General features: G+C 36.5%; 1 protein-coding gene across 1 annotated transcript in view; it reads left to right on the top strand.

Moving 5' to 3' along the window:
* Nucleotides 1-13,093: 13,093 nt before the first annotated feature.
* LOC106468683 (RNA-binding protein Musashi homolog 2-like) overlaps nt 13,094-15,146 on the top strand; it is an 18,374-nt gene continuing 16,321 nt past the window's right edge. Inside the window, exon 1 of the mRNA XM_013929122.2 lies at nt 13,094-14,287. Within this exon, the coding sequence (XP_013784576.2) occupies nt 13,721-14,287 (567 nt within the window). The 5' untranslated portion in view covers nt 13,094-13,720. The remainder of the gene's footprint in view (nt 14,288-15,146) is intronic.

Raw genomic sequence — 15,146 nt, 5'->3', positions numbered from 1 at the left:
GAGCCTTTCTTTAATTATCTAACAAATGGTATGTAGTCTACAGGAATTCTCTCTTACAAAAAATTCGAACTATTCGACCTATGTGACAAGTTAAAATTCGAACTCGTCAGCATAAACCAAGACGCTTTTGAACACGAACAGTAATTTCCTTTACCAAATCACTCAAAAACATAACCCCCCCCACGCACTTCTATATGAAAACAACATAAATATCACCTTTCCATCCTTCTCCGATACAAATCCATTCTTTACAACCTACCTAATAATACTACTTTTACACCACTTGCACTTTACGTACAACCACCACCAATCAAATCCGACACCAGTTGGATAGAATCCGTCATTCAAAAATATTCAAACATTGTAATTACTGGAGACTTTATTTGTTTGGTTTGTTTTTGAATTTCGCGCAAGGCTACGTGAGGGCTATCTGCGATAGCCGTTCCTATTTTAACAGTGTAAGAATAGAGGGAAGGCAGCTATTCATCACCACCCTCCTCCAACTCTTAGGCTACTCTTTTGACCGCTACATTATAACGTCCCCACGGCTGAAAGGGCGAGCATGTTTGGTGGGACGGGGATTCGAACCCGCGACCCACAGATTGCGAGTCGAGTGCCCTAACCACCTGACCATACCGGGCCTAATGGGAGACTTAAAGTCAAAGCATACCAATTTCAACTTCAGAATAACAAACACAAATTAGCCGAATACTGCAAAGATTCATCGAAAATAATAGATACCACGTAATCAACACTAATTATATGACACATGTACACGATGGTACACAAGACATTCTACTTCTAATCTTAATCCCCTGCAAGAACGAATCGGGTCCGGTCGGTATTTGTGACTTTGATTCTCTCGGGGTACTCGGAGATCAGACCAACCACTTTCGCTTCACTCTTGGAGTATGTGTTTATAGTTTGTTTGGTATTAAGCACAGAGCTACACAATAGGCTATTTTGGTCTATGTGTTGATTTTTGTTAGGCTGATCGAAGTAAAAAGACAGCAGTAATACCAATGTCGGTGACAAGCATTGACAGATCCTCGGGTTTGATGGAAGCTTGGTAAAAAATATACATGACGTCAGCAACGAATGAAGTAATCCTTGAGAATAGTTCGTTTGTATCCAACGCTGGTTCAGATATCTGGTTACATGTAAACGAAGAAAAACGAAATGAGTTAGAACAGAACACGCATGAACAGACTGGAAATGAATTATGGGTTTTGGAAAGAAACAAACGACTTACGGCATCAGAATTTGTAAAATGAGAGAAAGAACTTCCTGTAAAAACACAGTAAAACTCTTGCTTGACTTTCCTGCTTTCATGACAGAGGCCACTCAGTATGGTAAGAACCACAAAGATCTTGCTATAAAAGACTATGAACAAGATACAGGAATAGTATTTTATTTGTCGATCTCAGCTTTGGGTTTCTTAGTGCATCACCAGACGGACTAGCAGGAAATAATGAAACAGCTGAACATTACACTCCATTTGAAGCTGATAGAAACTTGAAACAGTTTTGTTCTGTACTTACCACTTTAGGCACAGATATTCAACTCAAAATAACTCAATTATTTGTACCTAATTCAAGGTCAGTTACACATAACGCAAAGGGAATTCTGTGACTTTGTCATATGGACACCTTACGGCATACGCGTGGAAAGAATACTGAGAGATGATACTTTCTGGACACAAAAGATATTTATTTTCTTAGTCCGTTTTGACCCCCCGACTCCCACATAATATGGAGATACATCCGACAGCAATTTATAAATGAAAAGCACCATCAGAAAATGTGGGGGAGAAAAATGAATAAAAATTTGGTTATGTCATAAAGAACCCTTTTAGGAGTTTATATAGAATTTTCATAAATAAAATAACTGTTTGTGAAGAGATCTATGCTCCCGTGTAGACTTAACAAAATTTAAGTAAACTGGTAAAAATTTGTATGTTTTGTTTCCCAGGTCAGAAAATTAAATTTATAGTAACAAAGTATGTTATTTTTTATAACAGTGACAAGTTATTATAGAGTGGATTTCACTGCCTGACTAGAGTTTTAGTTGGACATATTGACCTTTATCCACTAAACCACGCCCATTTCTACTGTATAACAGCCAAAAGAAGTAATGAAATAATATATATATATATATGAAAGATATAAAAGAAAGTCATGTTGATGCATTTGCCCCATCAGGTGACCTTAATCGTAAATTAACTGCCTCAAATCCTAACTTTTTCGACAAAGCTTTTATACAATGGCTACAAATGTGCTCATTGAACTGGAGAGTATTATAATTACCTTTATTACGAAGCAGGAGATTTTAATTATTCATATGTAAAGACAACGTTACGGACATAATTTATATGTTGAAATTAATTCCCAGTGAAGTAGATTTGGCAAAATGTTCTCCGTCAAAAGGAAATTCAGAATAGTTACCTTTAGAAAGCTAGAAAATGAAACTCTAATCGATCTGTTTGTTTGGAATTAAGCACAAAGCTACATAATGGGTTATCTGTACTCTGCTCACCACAGGTATTTAAACCCAGTTTTTAGCATTGTAAGCCCGCAGACATGCCGCTGTAATCGAAATGAAAGCTGGATTTCCATTTTTCTCTTACCACACCAAGGTATTCTGTAGTATAATATAATCTTTTATTAAACATTTACTTCGAGTAGGTCATTTTTAACTCCTTTTCAATTAATAAATCTACGTACATATTTAAGTCCAACAAACATTAATTTGTGCCTTATCTGTGATTACCTACTTGTATAAATTATGATATCGAAACACATTTTCACGTTTTGAACACTTTTAGCAGTCATATAATATAAAAAGACGGCCATACGTCAACCTCTTTTGCTAAGAAATTTCCTTCTGTGACGTAAGACGTACGATTCACTTGCTATCATTACCTTATAAACAAAATTCCGAACATGGTAATTAATTACCTGTATAATTATGTTATCAGTATACCTGATCTCATTAGTAGAGTCAATTAGCACTAGTCACCTCGACAAAATTATTAAGCGTCGTAACTTAAATTTATGTAAATTATTTCAATTTTTTACCTATAATTAGCGGTAACTACAGTATTTTTTACAAACACTTTTATTCAGGCTTTATACTATGCCTAGACTACCATATAGCAGCAATTTTTGACACTATAATTCGCGATAACTACAGTATTTTTTACAAATACTTTTATTCAAACTATATACTATGCCTAGACTACCATGTAGCAGCAATTTTTGACACTATAATTCGCGAGAACTACAGTATTTTTACAAACACTTTTATTCAGACTTTATATTATGCCTAGACTACCATGCAGCAGCAATTTTTGACATTATAATTAGCGATAACTACAGTATTTTTACAAACACTTTTATTCAGTCTTTATATTATGCCTAGACTACCATGTAGCAGCAATTTTTGTCTTTTTCTAAAACTCGTTTATTGAAAGCTGGCGATAATAATACTTAGATATCCACCTCTTTGCCCATGTTAATACTGTTACGTCTCTATTCGTTTGTTAATTTCCCGTAAAAATTATTTCCAAAGAACTCCAGGGATACAAGTCCTTTCTTAAATAAAACTACTTTATTCTTTCTCAATACAACTTTGCACTAAACTTAATTTCCACAGTTACTTTAACTTCAACACACGCTATAATTCACAACGATTCACGCACTTGACTCAATTATCTGTCTCTATATCTATCTATCTGCAATCATTTCCCTGGCTTATGTACTAAAATAGAAGGCATTCATGATCCTTCATGAGCATCACGTGTTACCAGAGTCACGTGACTTCCGCTAGTCGTAACAATACAGTAGAGGGTGTATATTTTTACATATTCTGGTGGGAGTTTAAACAATTTTTAACCATTTATACTCAATATCTCTTTGCATATACATTATTCTATTCATTTTCACCTATTTTACAATACCCCAGATTAATAATTCTTTGGGATTTGGTAAATGCGTTTTTTGTTTTGTTTTCAATGAAATCGAAATACTCTTTATTTTAATCCTCGCCAGTAATGTTTTCCGACTCTATTAAGACTTTGGGAAAATGACCAATGCTGAAATGTCCCCCTACATCAACTTTAATTAAACTGATCTTTTTTGCCTTTAGAGTTACGCTATCAATGTCTCACGAGTTGTTTTTTTTCTTTTCTTTACCTCATTCGTTAAGCCAGGACAACTGAGTATCAGTAATAAATTATGTAGGATTTGTTTGTTTGTTGTTCAGCACAAAGCTACGCAATGGGTTATCTCATGTTACCAGTCGATGGTTGATTAAACTGTGACTTCTCGGACATAAGTCTGAAGGGGAAAAAATCACATGGACCTAATTTGAATTTCCTAAATTCATTAAACTTACTGAACGGCCCTTTTTCAGGGTGAAGGGGACCAATAGGTCTGATGTCATAATATTAGATGTGTCAGAAGGATGATACAAACAGAACTGCCCTGAAAATACCCACTTTCACTGTTACTGCTCCCAGTAGTCTACCTGAACAGCGCTCTTTCTGTGGACCTAGATGAGGGAATATGCACATGTTAATAACTATTCATTCCTATTTAGTTATTCTTTGTGATATAATTAAAATGGGAGTGTATATTTCCCATGTTTTTGGTGTTGCTGCTATAGATGTAAATTGTTTTATCAAATTAACGAGTTTCGGTTTTGTCGTAATATTTTGTGGCAAGATTGATGAAGCGTGTAGAGTTTAGAAGAGTTGAGATAGACTAGCGAGGTGTATTTTGGTAACGTTTATGCTAGTCTTATTGCTGTATTTTGATGGATTTGCAATTTTTGAAATAGTTTGTTAGACATATCACGCGTTATCATAATTACCATACCCCGTATTCAAAGGTAAGTCTGTTATACATTTTGAATATCGTCATTATGGTATCGGGTTGACATCCCTTGAATTTCTCTCCAGTTTTCTAAAATAATTGTGTTTTTGGTTGGCATTGGTGCTAATTTTGTTAAAATGATTGTCCATGTTAATCATTTGTTCAAATTTATTCCAAAATGTTTTGCTGCATTCAGTGATATGCACATGGTGCATTTTAAGATTAACCTTCAGGAGTTGTTTCCTTTTCTTATTAATATTCGTATGAAATGTAATTACTTATGTTTGGTCTGAGTTAGTGCTACGCACCATTTATTACACCATGAGTTCACGTGACTTGAGGCGTGTGTATTCTTGATGCGACATGCTCCATGTGGCTGTATCGTCCACCTATGTTGACGGTAACTTCGGAAAGGGAATTTTGTTCACGAAAGGAATCATAAGTACGGTAGTACATTTATTAGAAATGGGCCAAATGTGCAATACAAATTAAATTCTCAAACACACTGCAAAGAACATGTAAACTAAACTTTATAAGCACTTTACACACATTGTTAAGTAGTAAACAAACCAACTGCAGAATAACAAGCTACCAAAGCACTTGAGAAAGTCGGTAGAGTAAAAACAAAAATTTCACAAAACCACATTCCTACTTCGTTTTTTGCTTTGAACCTTGATCCAATTATAGACTTGTACTGAATATAATGAGTTTTTTTTTTCTTATTCCTCGCCAACGGAAAGTGTTGTTGCAGTTACTTGTAGCAGGTTGGTTTTACGGGGTGGAGTTGCTAGACCCACGCCCAACCTTCCCTCTTTCTCATTCTGGACTTGGGACCAGGCAGAGGCGGAGGTTGGCATGTTTGGTGTGACGGGGATTCGAACCCGCGACCCTCAGATTACGAGTCGAGCGCCCTAACCACCTGGCCATGCCGGGCCCGCATATAATGAGTAGCCTTCCTAAATACTCAACAAATTTTAAAATTTCAAAACCAGCAGTTTTGATGCTATTCTTTTCGCCCACCCCTTACCAGTCAGATAGCTATAGTGTTTCAAAGAATGACTATTGGAGCTTCCTGTCTTACTTCTGACATCAAACACTCCCTTATAATGTCGTGCATTTCGTTAGGGTCACGTAATTTGATTACATATATGTATTTGTACTTGGTTGCTGAAACAAAGTGTACAGCAGAGAAATTTAGTTATATACACCTTTCATTTAGTTTGAACAATTACAAGTTACACAAAGCACACGAAGTAGGAATGGGTGGAACGATGACCACACCCAATATGAGGTTGCACTGTGTCAAAAACCATCAAGTGTTGTTATGTTAACCTACCCATTCTTACCTTGTTTCCCTACTTTTTGGTGCTCTCATTCGTACTTACTAATTTTTTATTTAATTTTTTTCTTTACATTGTCTTATAATAGAGGACTAAGAACTGACTCCTGCTTATTGATTAAGTGAGTTTGATATTGCTTTGTTAATTTTAACTTTTGCTGTTTGGTTGTGTAGGAAACTTGATATACAATTTATGAATATTTGTGACAGGTTAATGTTAGAAAGTTTAAACAATAGGCCTTTGTGCAATGTTAATTCGAACACCTTTCTAACACAAAGAAATACTGCAACTGTGATAGGCATACAGTTGAACCTCTGGTATACTGATTCTGTCAGACGAACTAGATGGTCGGCTGTCTGTCTGTTTTCCTAGTTTCCTGGTTATTATGTTTACAATAATTTCTCCACGCAATATAAAATACTTATTTCTCTATATTTACGTGCAGTTCTTGTTTGTTTTTGGATAACTTTAACAGTTAAATGGTTGATATAGGTATTAGTTAGTTTTTAATTACTATATGTGATATCTCGTCTTTGCCATGAGAAGTGTTTTAAAATTTCTGATATTAAGTTTTAGCCCTATTTTTGAATGGGTCTGTTAAAGTAGTTAGCCATATTTGGTGCATTATTTGTGAGATGTATTGATTCTTGTCTTACTGGGAATATAGTTTTGCGCATAACAGTAATGATATTTTAAATCTTTTTATATGCTCTAGCTCTATAGTAAGTTCTTTCATTACATTTAATGTCGGAGAGGATATAGACAGTGATCACCAAGAAATTTGATGTGTCTTCGAACTCAGTCTAAGTTATAACCGACAAATAAATACTCCAAAATTTAACTACAGAAAAGCAAACTGGCCAAGATACCAGGAAATACGAAACAATACTCTGCCAGAAAATATTATCAACAGAGCTGAAAACAATTCTATAACTGATCATTACTGCAGGACAATTACAGAGTGCCTTACCGTATATCGCGGTCATATAAGTCAATGTTTTTTGTTTTTTCTATCACAAAATGTTATTCGAAGAAGAGGACTCCACTTATAAACTGATACAAAAAAAATGTAGGACAATTTTCCATCGTCAGAGGAGCCTCGAGACCAAGTGAATCGCTGATCAGGGCAGAATGAATTGCGCAGTAGTAACAACCAATCAGAGCCTTTGTTTTGAAATTCTAGGAAATGACCTTATTAAGGTCGTAATATACATTCTAGTTGTCATTTCGGTAACATATGCAACAGCTGAAGTTAAAATGCATCCAAAACGTATGAGATGCAAAGCAAAATTCATGATTCAAATCGTGAAATTTACAAAAAACAGCAAACAACTGTGCTGCGAATAAAGTTTGTTTGTTTGTTTGTTTTTGAATTTCGCGCAAAGTTACACGAAGGCTATCTGCGCTAGTCGTCCATAATTTAACAGCGTAGGACTAGCGGGAAGGCAGCTATTCATCACCACCCTCCTCCAACTCTTGGGCTACTCTTTTACCAACGAATAGTGGGATTGACTGTCACATTATAACGACCCCACTGCTGAAAGGGCGAGCATGTTTGGTGTGACAGGGATTCGAACCCGCGACCCTCAAATTGCGAGTCGAGTGCCTTAACCACCTGGCCATGCCGGGCCTAACTAAGTTGAAGGGACAACGACTGCCTGTTGTAGAAACACAAGTGTATAGGACGACGATTCGAAAGTCTTTCGTCTTCAGGTCAGCGTGACCAACCACCAAATAACTTGGCGGGTATTTTGATTTAATATCTTAGAAACCCCGAAGGGGCTTGAGAGACAACCAGGGGCGCTTAGAAACTAATGCTCCTCTTCAGCCCCGCTCGCGAAATTAAGGTTTGGTCCTACTGGGGTATGAAATATATTAAGAGCTGCGTGAAACTTAAAGTATTTATACGTTAGTCATTTCTAACTGAGGTGGGTAAAATACTATCTGACTAAATTTTCTAATTCTTGTGCAGCATCCGGGTTGACATATAAAGTCAAGTAATTTTTGAAAATAGCACTTTAAGATTAAGTCTATAAATAAAAAATAAATTTAAAAAAAAGTTTAGTTTGTTTAGAATTTCGCGCAAAGCTACACAAGGGTTATCTGCGCTAGCCGTCCCTAATTTAGCAGTGTAAGACTAGAGGGAAGGCAGCTAGTCATCACCACCCACCGCCAACTCTTGGGCCACTATTTTACCATCATATTATAACGCTGAAAGAGCGAGCATGTTTGGTGGGACGGGAATTCGAATCCGTGACGCGCAGATTGTGAGTCGAGCGCCTTAAACCGGGCCTATAAAAAAGGTTAAACTAGAATAGAAATGAATTTGATTTGAACTTGACATTAAATTTAACGCGGAACTGCACCTTTTCAGGGCTGGGATCACGAGAAAACCCACTTTCACGGCAAGGGCGCCGTATAAAATGGCTCTGACCGTGCTCGGCGAAAGCTGGAAGGAAACAAGGTTAATACACATTAGGTATAACTGAACATTTAAAATTAGCTAGGCTGGTGAGAATTCGATGGTAAAGCTGGGAAACTCTGATTGTAGTCTTCGAAGATAAGGTCGTCTTCGGAGGTGAAGTTATATGAGCATGGGAGCAGGAAATCAGGCATCAGTCAGGTATTCATCGGGTGAACGAAACTGTTTGGATGAAGAACGAAGGAATCTGCAAAAGTCGTACGCGGGCTGTTCTTTTGTCTGGGTTTTCCTGGCTTTCTTGAAGTCTGGGTTTCGCGGCTCGACGTTTGGAGTGGCTGTTGAAGTGTGATCTAGTGAAACTTTAGTCTGTGTGCATTGAGTCTTCAGTTAGTTCTTCTTGGCATGAGGGGTCTGGGTGAAGTTGTCTGTGGGTTGAGGTTCCTTATCGGCTTGTGTAATCTGTGTAGACATGTCCTTGAAGTTTCCTTTCTGTTGTGAAAGTTTCTTAGCAGGTATGCTGTGAAAGATGGCAGGGGGTGTTTCCTTGGTTGCCTTAGAAGATTTATTGGTTCGTATTGGTTGAGCTGGAGGTTTGGCTGGAAAGACTAGAGTTTAGAGGGTGTTGTCTTGGTTTTTCTGCTTTAAAATGGAAGAAAAAGTTGAAAAAGATCGTGTGTGAGTATATGTTCAACAGTAAATTTGGAAGCGGTTACTATCTTGATGAAGTGGGTCGGTTCGCTGGTGATTCTAGAGTTGATGCGTCAATGGAGCAGCCGGGTGTATTCCGTAGTACTCAGTGAATATCTTCAGGCGAAATCGATTGGTCAACGCCCTTAAGGAAAACGGAGGGAAGTTGTGAGTTAGATTTGAATGGTTTGCAGAAAACTGGAGGAGCTGAGTTCCATGGGGAACATAGATAGGTTAGGTCTTCAGGAGTGAGGGGTTGAATAAGAATTCCACCCCTTTGTAGGAATCTTGTCTGCGTAGGGTCAATGGCGGCATTGGAGTTGTGTTTTCTCAGGAAAACATTAATCTGATTGAGGGAGAAGTCCTTTGGTATACCGTCGATGACAACGGGTGAAATCGTCGATGATATGTATTGAGTGGGTTGTCTTCCAGTAGGAAGGCTACCTGCTTAATCGTGGATCGTAGAAAAACACGTCTTCATGGCTCTGTGGCTAAACGAACTCTCAGGTCAGTGTGTGTATGATGTTGTCTGTCTTTATAGTATTGTGGTGGATTGCTTTGTTTGTTTGTAATTAAGCACAAAGCTACACAATGGGCTATCTGTGCTCTGCCCACCACAGGTATCGAAATCCGGATTCTAGCGTGTAAGTCCGCAGACATACCGCTGTGCCACTGGGGGCTTGGTTGATTGCAGAGAGCATGTTATGATTGTTTGGTTTCCCGTTGATTCAACCAATGGTAGTCACAGGTTACTCACCCCTAATCCGGATTCTGTTTTCTGAATGTTTTATTGTGTTAACGTAAAATGATTCTTTAATTTTTCTTGTCTTCCAAAATTTGTCTGTGTCGATTATTCTGTTTTTTGTTTTCAGCTTTTTTTGAGTCTAATTGATATGGCGCGTTCTGAATGGATGAATTTTGTGTTTTCATAAGTCTTGTATTGTATTTATGTTCTTTTATTCTTGTCGCGAGTCTTCTTTCCGTTTGTCCAATGTATGTGTTGTTGCTGGAACACAGAATTTCATAAATGACGTTTTTGTGTTTCTTATTGGTATGTTCCTGTTTGTTTTTCTCCAGAATGGATCTTAATGTCTTGCAAGATTTCCACCAAGCGGTTATGTTGATTTTTGTGGCTATGCATTTGAGTTTTTTTTATTGAAATTTTGCAGGTAGGGGAATAGATGGTAGTAGTTGTAGTGTTTTCTTACCTTTTCTTTCTGTTGTGGTCTTCTTCAGGGAGTGTTTAATGAAGGAGGATCTTTTGGCGTTCTGTTTCGATGAATGGCTTATCGCAAATGCTTTCTGCTCTCTTGTTTAGGCGTTGGATTATACCATGTTTTATCGAGTTTGGATGATAGGACTGGAAATGTAGGTATCTCTTCGTGTGAGTGTGTTTTCTGTATACACTTGTGGTTATTTTTCTCTCTTGTCTGCTGATCAGTACATCAATAAATAGTAGGCTGTTTTGTTCCTCAATTTCCATAATGGATTATATTCTTTTGATGTTCTAGGAAGGCTGGTAAGTTTGAATGACCGTGGTGCCAGGTAACGAAGGTGTCGTCAACATAACGTCTGTAGAAACTTGGTTTTCTATGTGTGGGTGAGAGGGCTTTTTTTTTCAAAGTCTTCCATAAAAATGTCTACTAGGATTGGAAAGAATGGTGATCCCATGGCTAGACCGTCTGTTTGTTCATAGAATTCCTCGTTGTGTTGGAAATAAGTTGATTGTAGGCAAATAGTCGTTAGTTCCATGATGGCGTCTATCTTCATGTCAGTTCTGTGTGGTAGAGATTTGTCTTTCAACAGTCGTTGTCTGGTGATATGAAGGGTTTCTGTGGTTGAAACATTGGTAAATAGGTCTCTGACGTTAAAACTGTCTAGAGTGTCCTGGGATCTGATATGTAGCTTTCTAACATTAATCTACCGTGTCTTCACTTAGACACATTCTTGAGGTACACCACTTGTAACATTAATCTACTGTATCTTCATCTAGCACAGAACATTGAGGTACTATTTGTAACGTTGATTTAAAGTGTATTCACTTAGATAGAACCTTCAGGTACACCATTAGTAACCTTAATCTACTGTGTATTTACCAAGCACAGGACATTGGAGTACACCACTAGTAACACTAGTTTACTGTGAGCTCATTTAGTATAGGAACTTGTGGTACATCATTAGTAACATTAACCTGTTATGTTTTCACTTAACACAAAACCTTGAAGTACTATTTTTAGCATTAATCTACCGTGTCTTCACTTAGAACAGCACTTTGAGATCCACCACTTGTAACACTAGTCTCCCGAGTCTTTACCCAGCACTGAACCTTGGGGTGTACCACTTGTAACACTAATCTCCCGAGTCTTCATCTTGCACAGAACTTTGAGGTACACTATTAGTAACATTAATAAGTTCACTGAAGACAGAACCTTGAAATACAGTGCTTGTAATATTATTCTACTGTGAGCTCTCTTAGCATAAAACTTGAGGAACAGGACTAATAACACTAATCCGTTATGCCATCATGTAACCCAGGACCTTGAGGTTCACAACTTGTAATACTAACCACTGTCTCTTCACCTAGCGTAGAACCACTTATGATTGTACTTGTAACATTAATCTCTTGTGTTCACTTAGACAGATCCTTGAGGTAAACTAATAGTAACATTAACCTCGCACAAAACTTTAAGGTACATCACTTTTAACAATAATCTACTGCGTCTTCACTTTGCACAGACTTCTGTGGTATAACCCTTGTAAAATTAGTCTACCGTGACTTCACCTAGCACAGAACCCTGAGGTACAACTGTAGTAACATTAATCTATTGTGATATTACCTAGCCAAAACCTTGAGATACAACACTAGTAATATTAATATTTTGCGTCTTCCCCTAGCATTGGACCTTGAGGTACATCATTTGTAACTTTAATTTACTGCGATTTGACATAGCAGAGAACATTGAGGTACACCTCTCGTAACATTAGTCTACCGCGTCTTCACCTAGCACAGAACTCTGATGTGCGCTACTTGTAACATTAAGTCTACCGCGTTCTCACATAGGACCTTGGGGTACACCACTTGTAACAATAGGCTACTGTGATTCCACCTAGCACAGAAACTTGAGGTGGTTACTGTTAAGCACAAAGCCACACATTGAACTATTCGTTGTCCGTTCAACACGCGTGTCGAAACCTGATGTTTAGCGTCGTAAGCCTGCAGACTTACTGCTGAGCCACTGGAGAGCATAAACAATTGATATACCGTGGATAATATTTTTACAATAACAAGCCAGTTAATTGGAAACAGCTTTCTGCTGAAAGAAAAATAATAGCTTTGATGGCGTACATAATTCATAGTTTATAGAACTCTAAGTCAACTCACCTTTGTTTATAAGTTTCATATAATTTAATAAGGAAATAAATACATTTCTTTGAGTGTTCAAATTTTCCACAGGAATGCTATTTCAGTGTTGCTGTAAACTAATATTTTGGTCAGTGTTTCTACTTTATTTTTTATTAAAGATTTACCAATTTAAGCGAGAATTATATTTCTCTGTTATTTGTGCTCTTTTAACATTATAACATTTCGGAAACACCATTTTTGTACTTTGAATATTTTTTATCGTTTGTATAGCTTTTAATTTTTTAGGTATATTATAATAATAATTATTTGATTGCAGTAGGCGGCGTAAGGGTTTAGCTAGGGTAAAATAAATTGTTTAATTTAACCTTATCACGTAATTCAATTTTCAGAAGTGTCATGCTCTAATACTATATATGTAATACTTTTATTAATAGTACTTTTTGTACTAAACTAGAAGCGCATGCCATACTTTTATCCAGCTATTGCTCTGGTATTTGTATATATATATATATATTTATATATAATTTTGATTAACCCAAATTCGATATTTTTAGTTTTACTATACTTTGAATTTGAACTATTATAAACTGTAAAGATACGTCGAAACTTTCGTTCGAGGTCTAACGAGAAAGCTAACCATTTTACATTTTTTTGTTTTAGTACTATCAGTACCAATACTAATTAGTTGTACAAACACCTCTGTAACTGTGTGAGTTAACACATAGTTAATTCGAGTCTTAGTCCAATACAACTATTAATACTTCAGCACTTACTGATGATTTAGGTCCTACTCCTAGGCCTGTCAAGCATAATCTTTTGCTTGGATTTACCGTATCGTAAGTTCTGTGTTAACATGTTATATTTCTTCTATAAGTATAATAACTCGTATCAGCTCAAGTGTAAGGTGTACAAGTTACAAGTGATTTAAGAAGCAGAAATCGTAGGTTTATTTGTATTATTACCATTTGTGTATAGGAATATGCTTTATCATTATACACCATAATTTTCCTTGCTGAGTTTAAGAAGCTACACAATGTATCCAAGACAATGCAAAATGGCTCCAGGAAGCTTTCGGCTTATACCAGGTACCATGTATGCCCATCGTTTCCGCCATCTTCAGAAAAAGCACTTAGAATCTTTCTCAGGGTTAAATGCAATATGCTTACCTGATGCCAATCCTATTGGTGTTATGTATCGATCAAGCTTGCCTGCAACACCCTTGTCTACACCTCTGTATGATGGACCTCAGTTTACAGAGGAAGCCCTAAGAGAACGTCTGTGCAAGACTCCTTCTCCACGAAAGTGTCGATTTTTTGATCCTCGCCATTCAGATGTGGGGTTAAACGACCTAGACAGTAAATGGGGAGACTTGACATTGAAAAGAGATCCCATTGATCGTGTTATTAGCCCTGTTCATCATGAGAAATCAGTAGCTTATCCAAGAAATAAAAGTAAAGATAAAATAACTGACAGTCCAGGCCACTTTTCTGATAGTGAAGAGTTCAGTGAACGAAGGACTTGGCAAGAAGCTACTAAAGAGAAACAACCAACTACTTTGAGCTTAACTAAACGGGTGTTTGTTGGAAATATAAGCTACAGGGTATGTATGACAAAAGAGATTTTTCTATCTCTTTATGTTTTACTCACTTTTAACAGTTTTATACATGCTGTTTTTATCTAATACAAATATTTTTTTTACCATAATTGGGTCATAAAATAATAAACAGTTCAACAAGTAATTGATCCTTATTCTCTAGGTTTTGTGTAAAGTAGGAAATCACAAAGTTGGTTGCTTTTAATAGTTTACAGTACAACAAAACATTTACATAAAAAAATCTAATTATTGTGACTCTTGAGTGTGTATAGTTTTTGTATTTTAACTGTTTTTATAGAACATAATTTTTGGTTTGTTTGCTTCTAGTTCAGCAAAATATCATAATTTGCATATTTAAAAAAAAAGTGCATTATTTATGTGCACGGTAAAAATAACATAAAAGAAGTGTTATGCCACTAATAATTTTGCCCTTTAACATATAGAAATTTCAGTGTGAAACAGATTATTTCATTATTTAAATTATTTTATGTTGACAAGGTTTATTGGTTTAAGGTAATTCATCTTATTGTGAAATGGTACTCAGCAAGTCTTAAGGAATGAAATAACTTACTTAGGGCTTTTTATCTGAATCAGCAGACATTCTGATATTAGTGAGAAAGGTGGCATAACCTGTGGACCATTTGGTCCTTCAAGGCAGTCTTTGCCCACTCGTCCTTGGGTGAGAAAAGAAAAATTTAAACCCACCCTTTACCTTTCAAAAAATTGTCAATTACCCTGTTATTCTCCTATAAATTTAAAATGCTGATCTCCAATATTAACATAACATAATGATTATGGGCAACAAGGAATGTATTGGTCCATCTTGGCTATTCCATCCTCTGAACAAAATTAAAATAAATAAAAA

Source organism: Limulus polyphemus, unplaced genomic scaffold (assembly GCF_000517525.1).
Source record: "Limulus polyphemus unplaced genomic scaffold, Limulus_polyphemus-2.1.2 Scaffold3111, whole genome shotgun sequence".
In the NCBI taxonomy this organism is placed as follows: Eukaryota; Metazoa; Arthropoda; class Merostomata; order Xiphosura; family Limulidae; genus Limulus; species Limulus polyphemus.
Note: the sequence above shows the minus strand (reverse complement) of the source record. Positions and strands in the feature narration are given on the sequence as shown.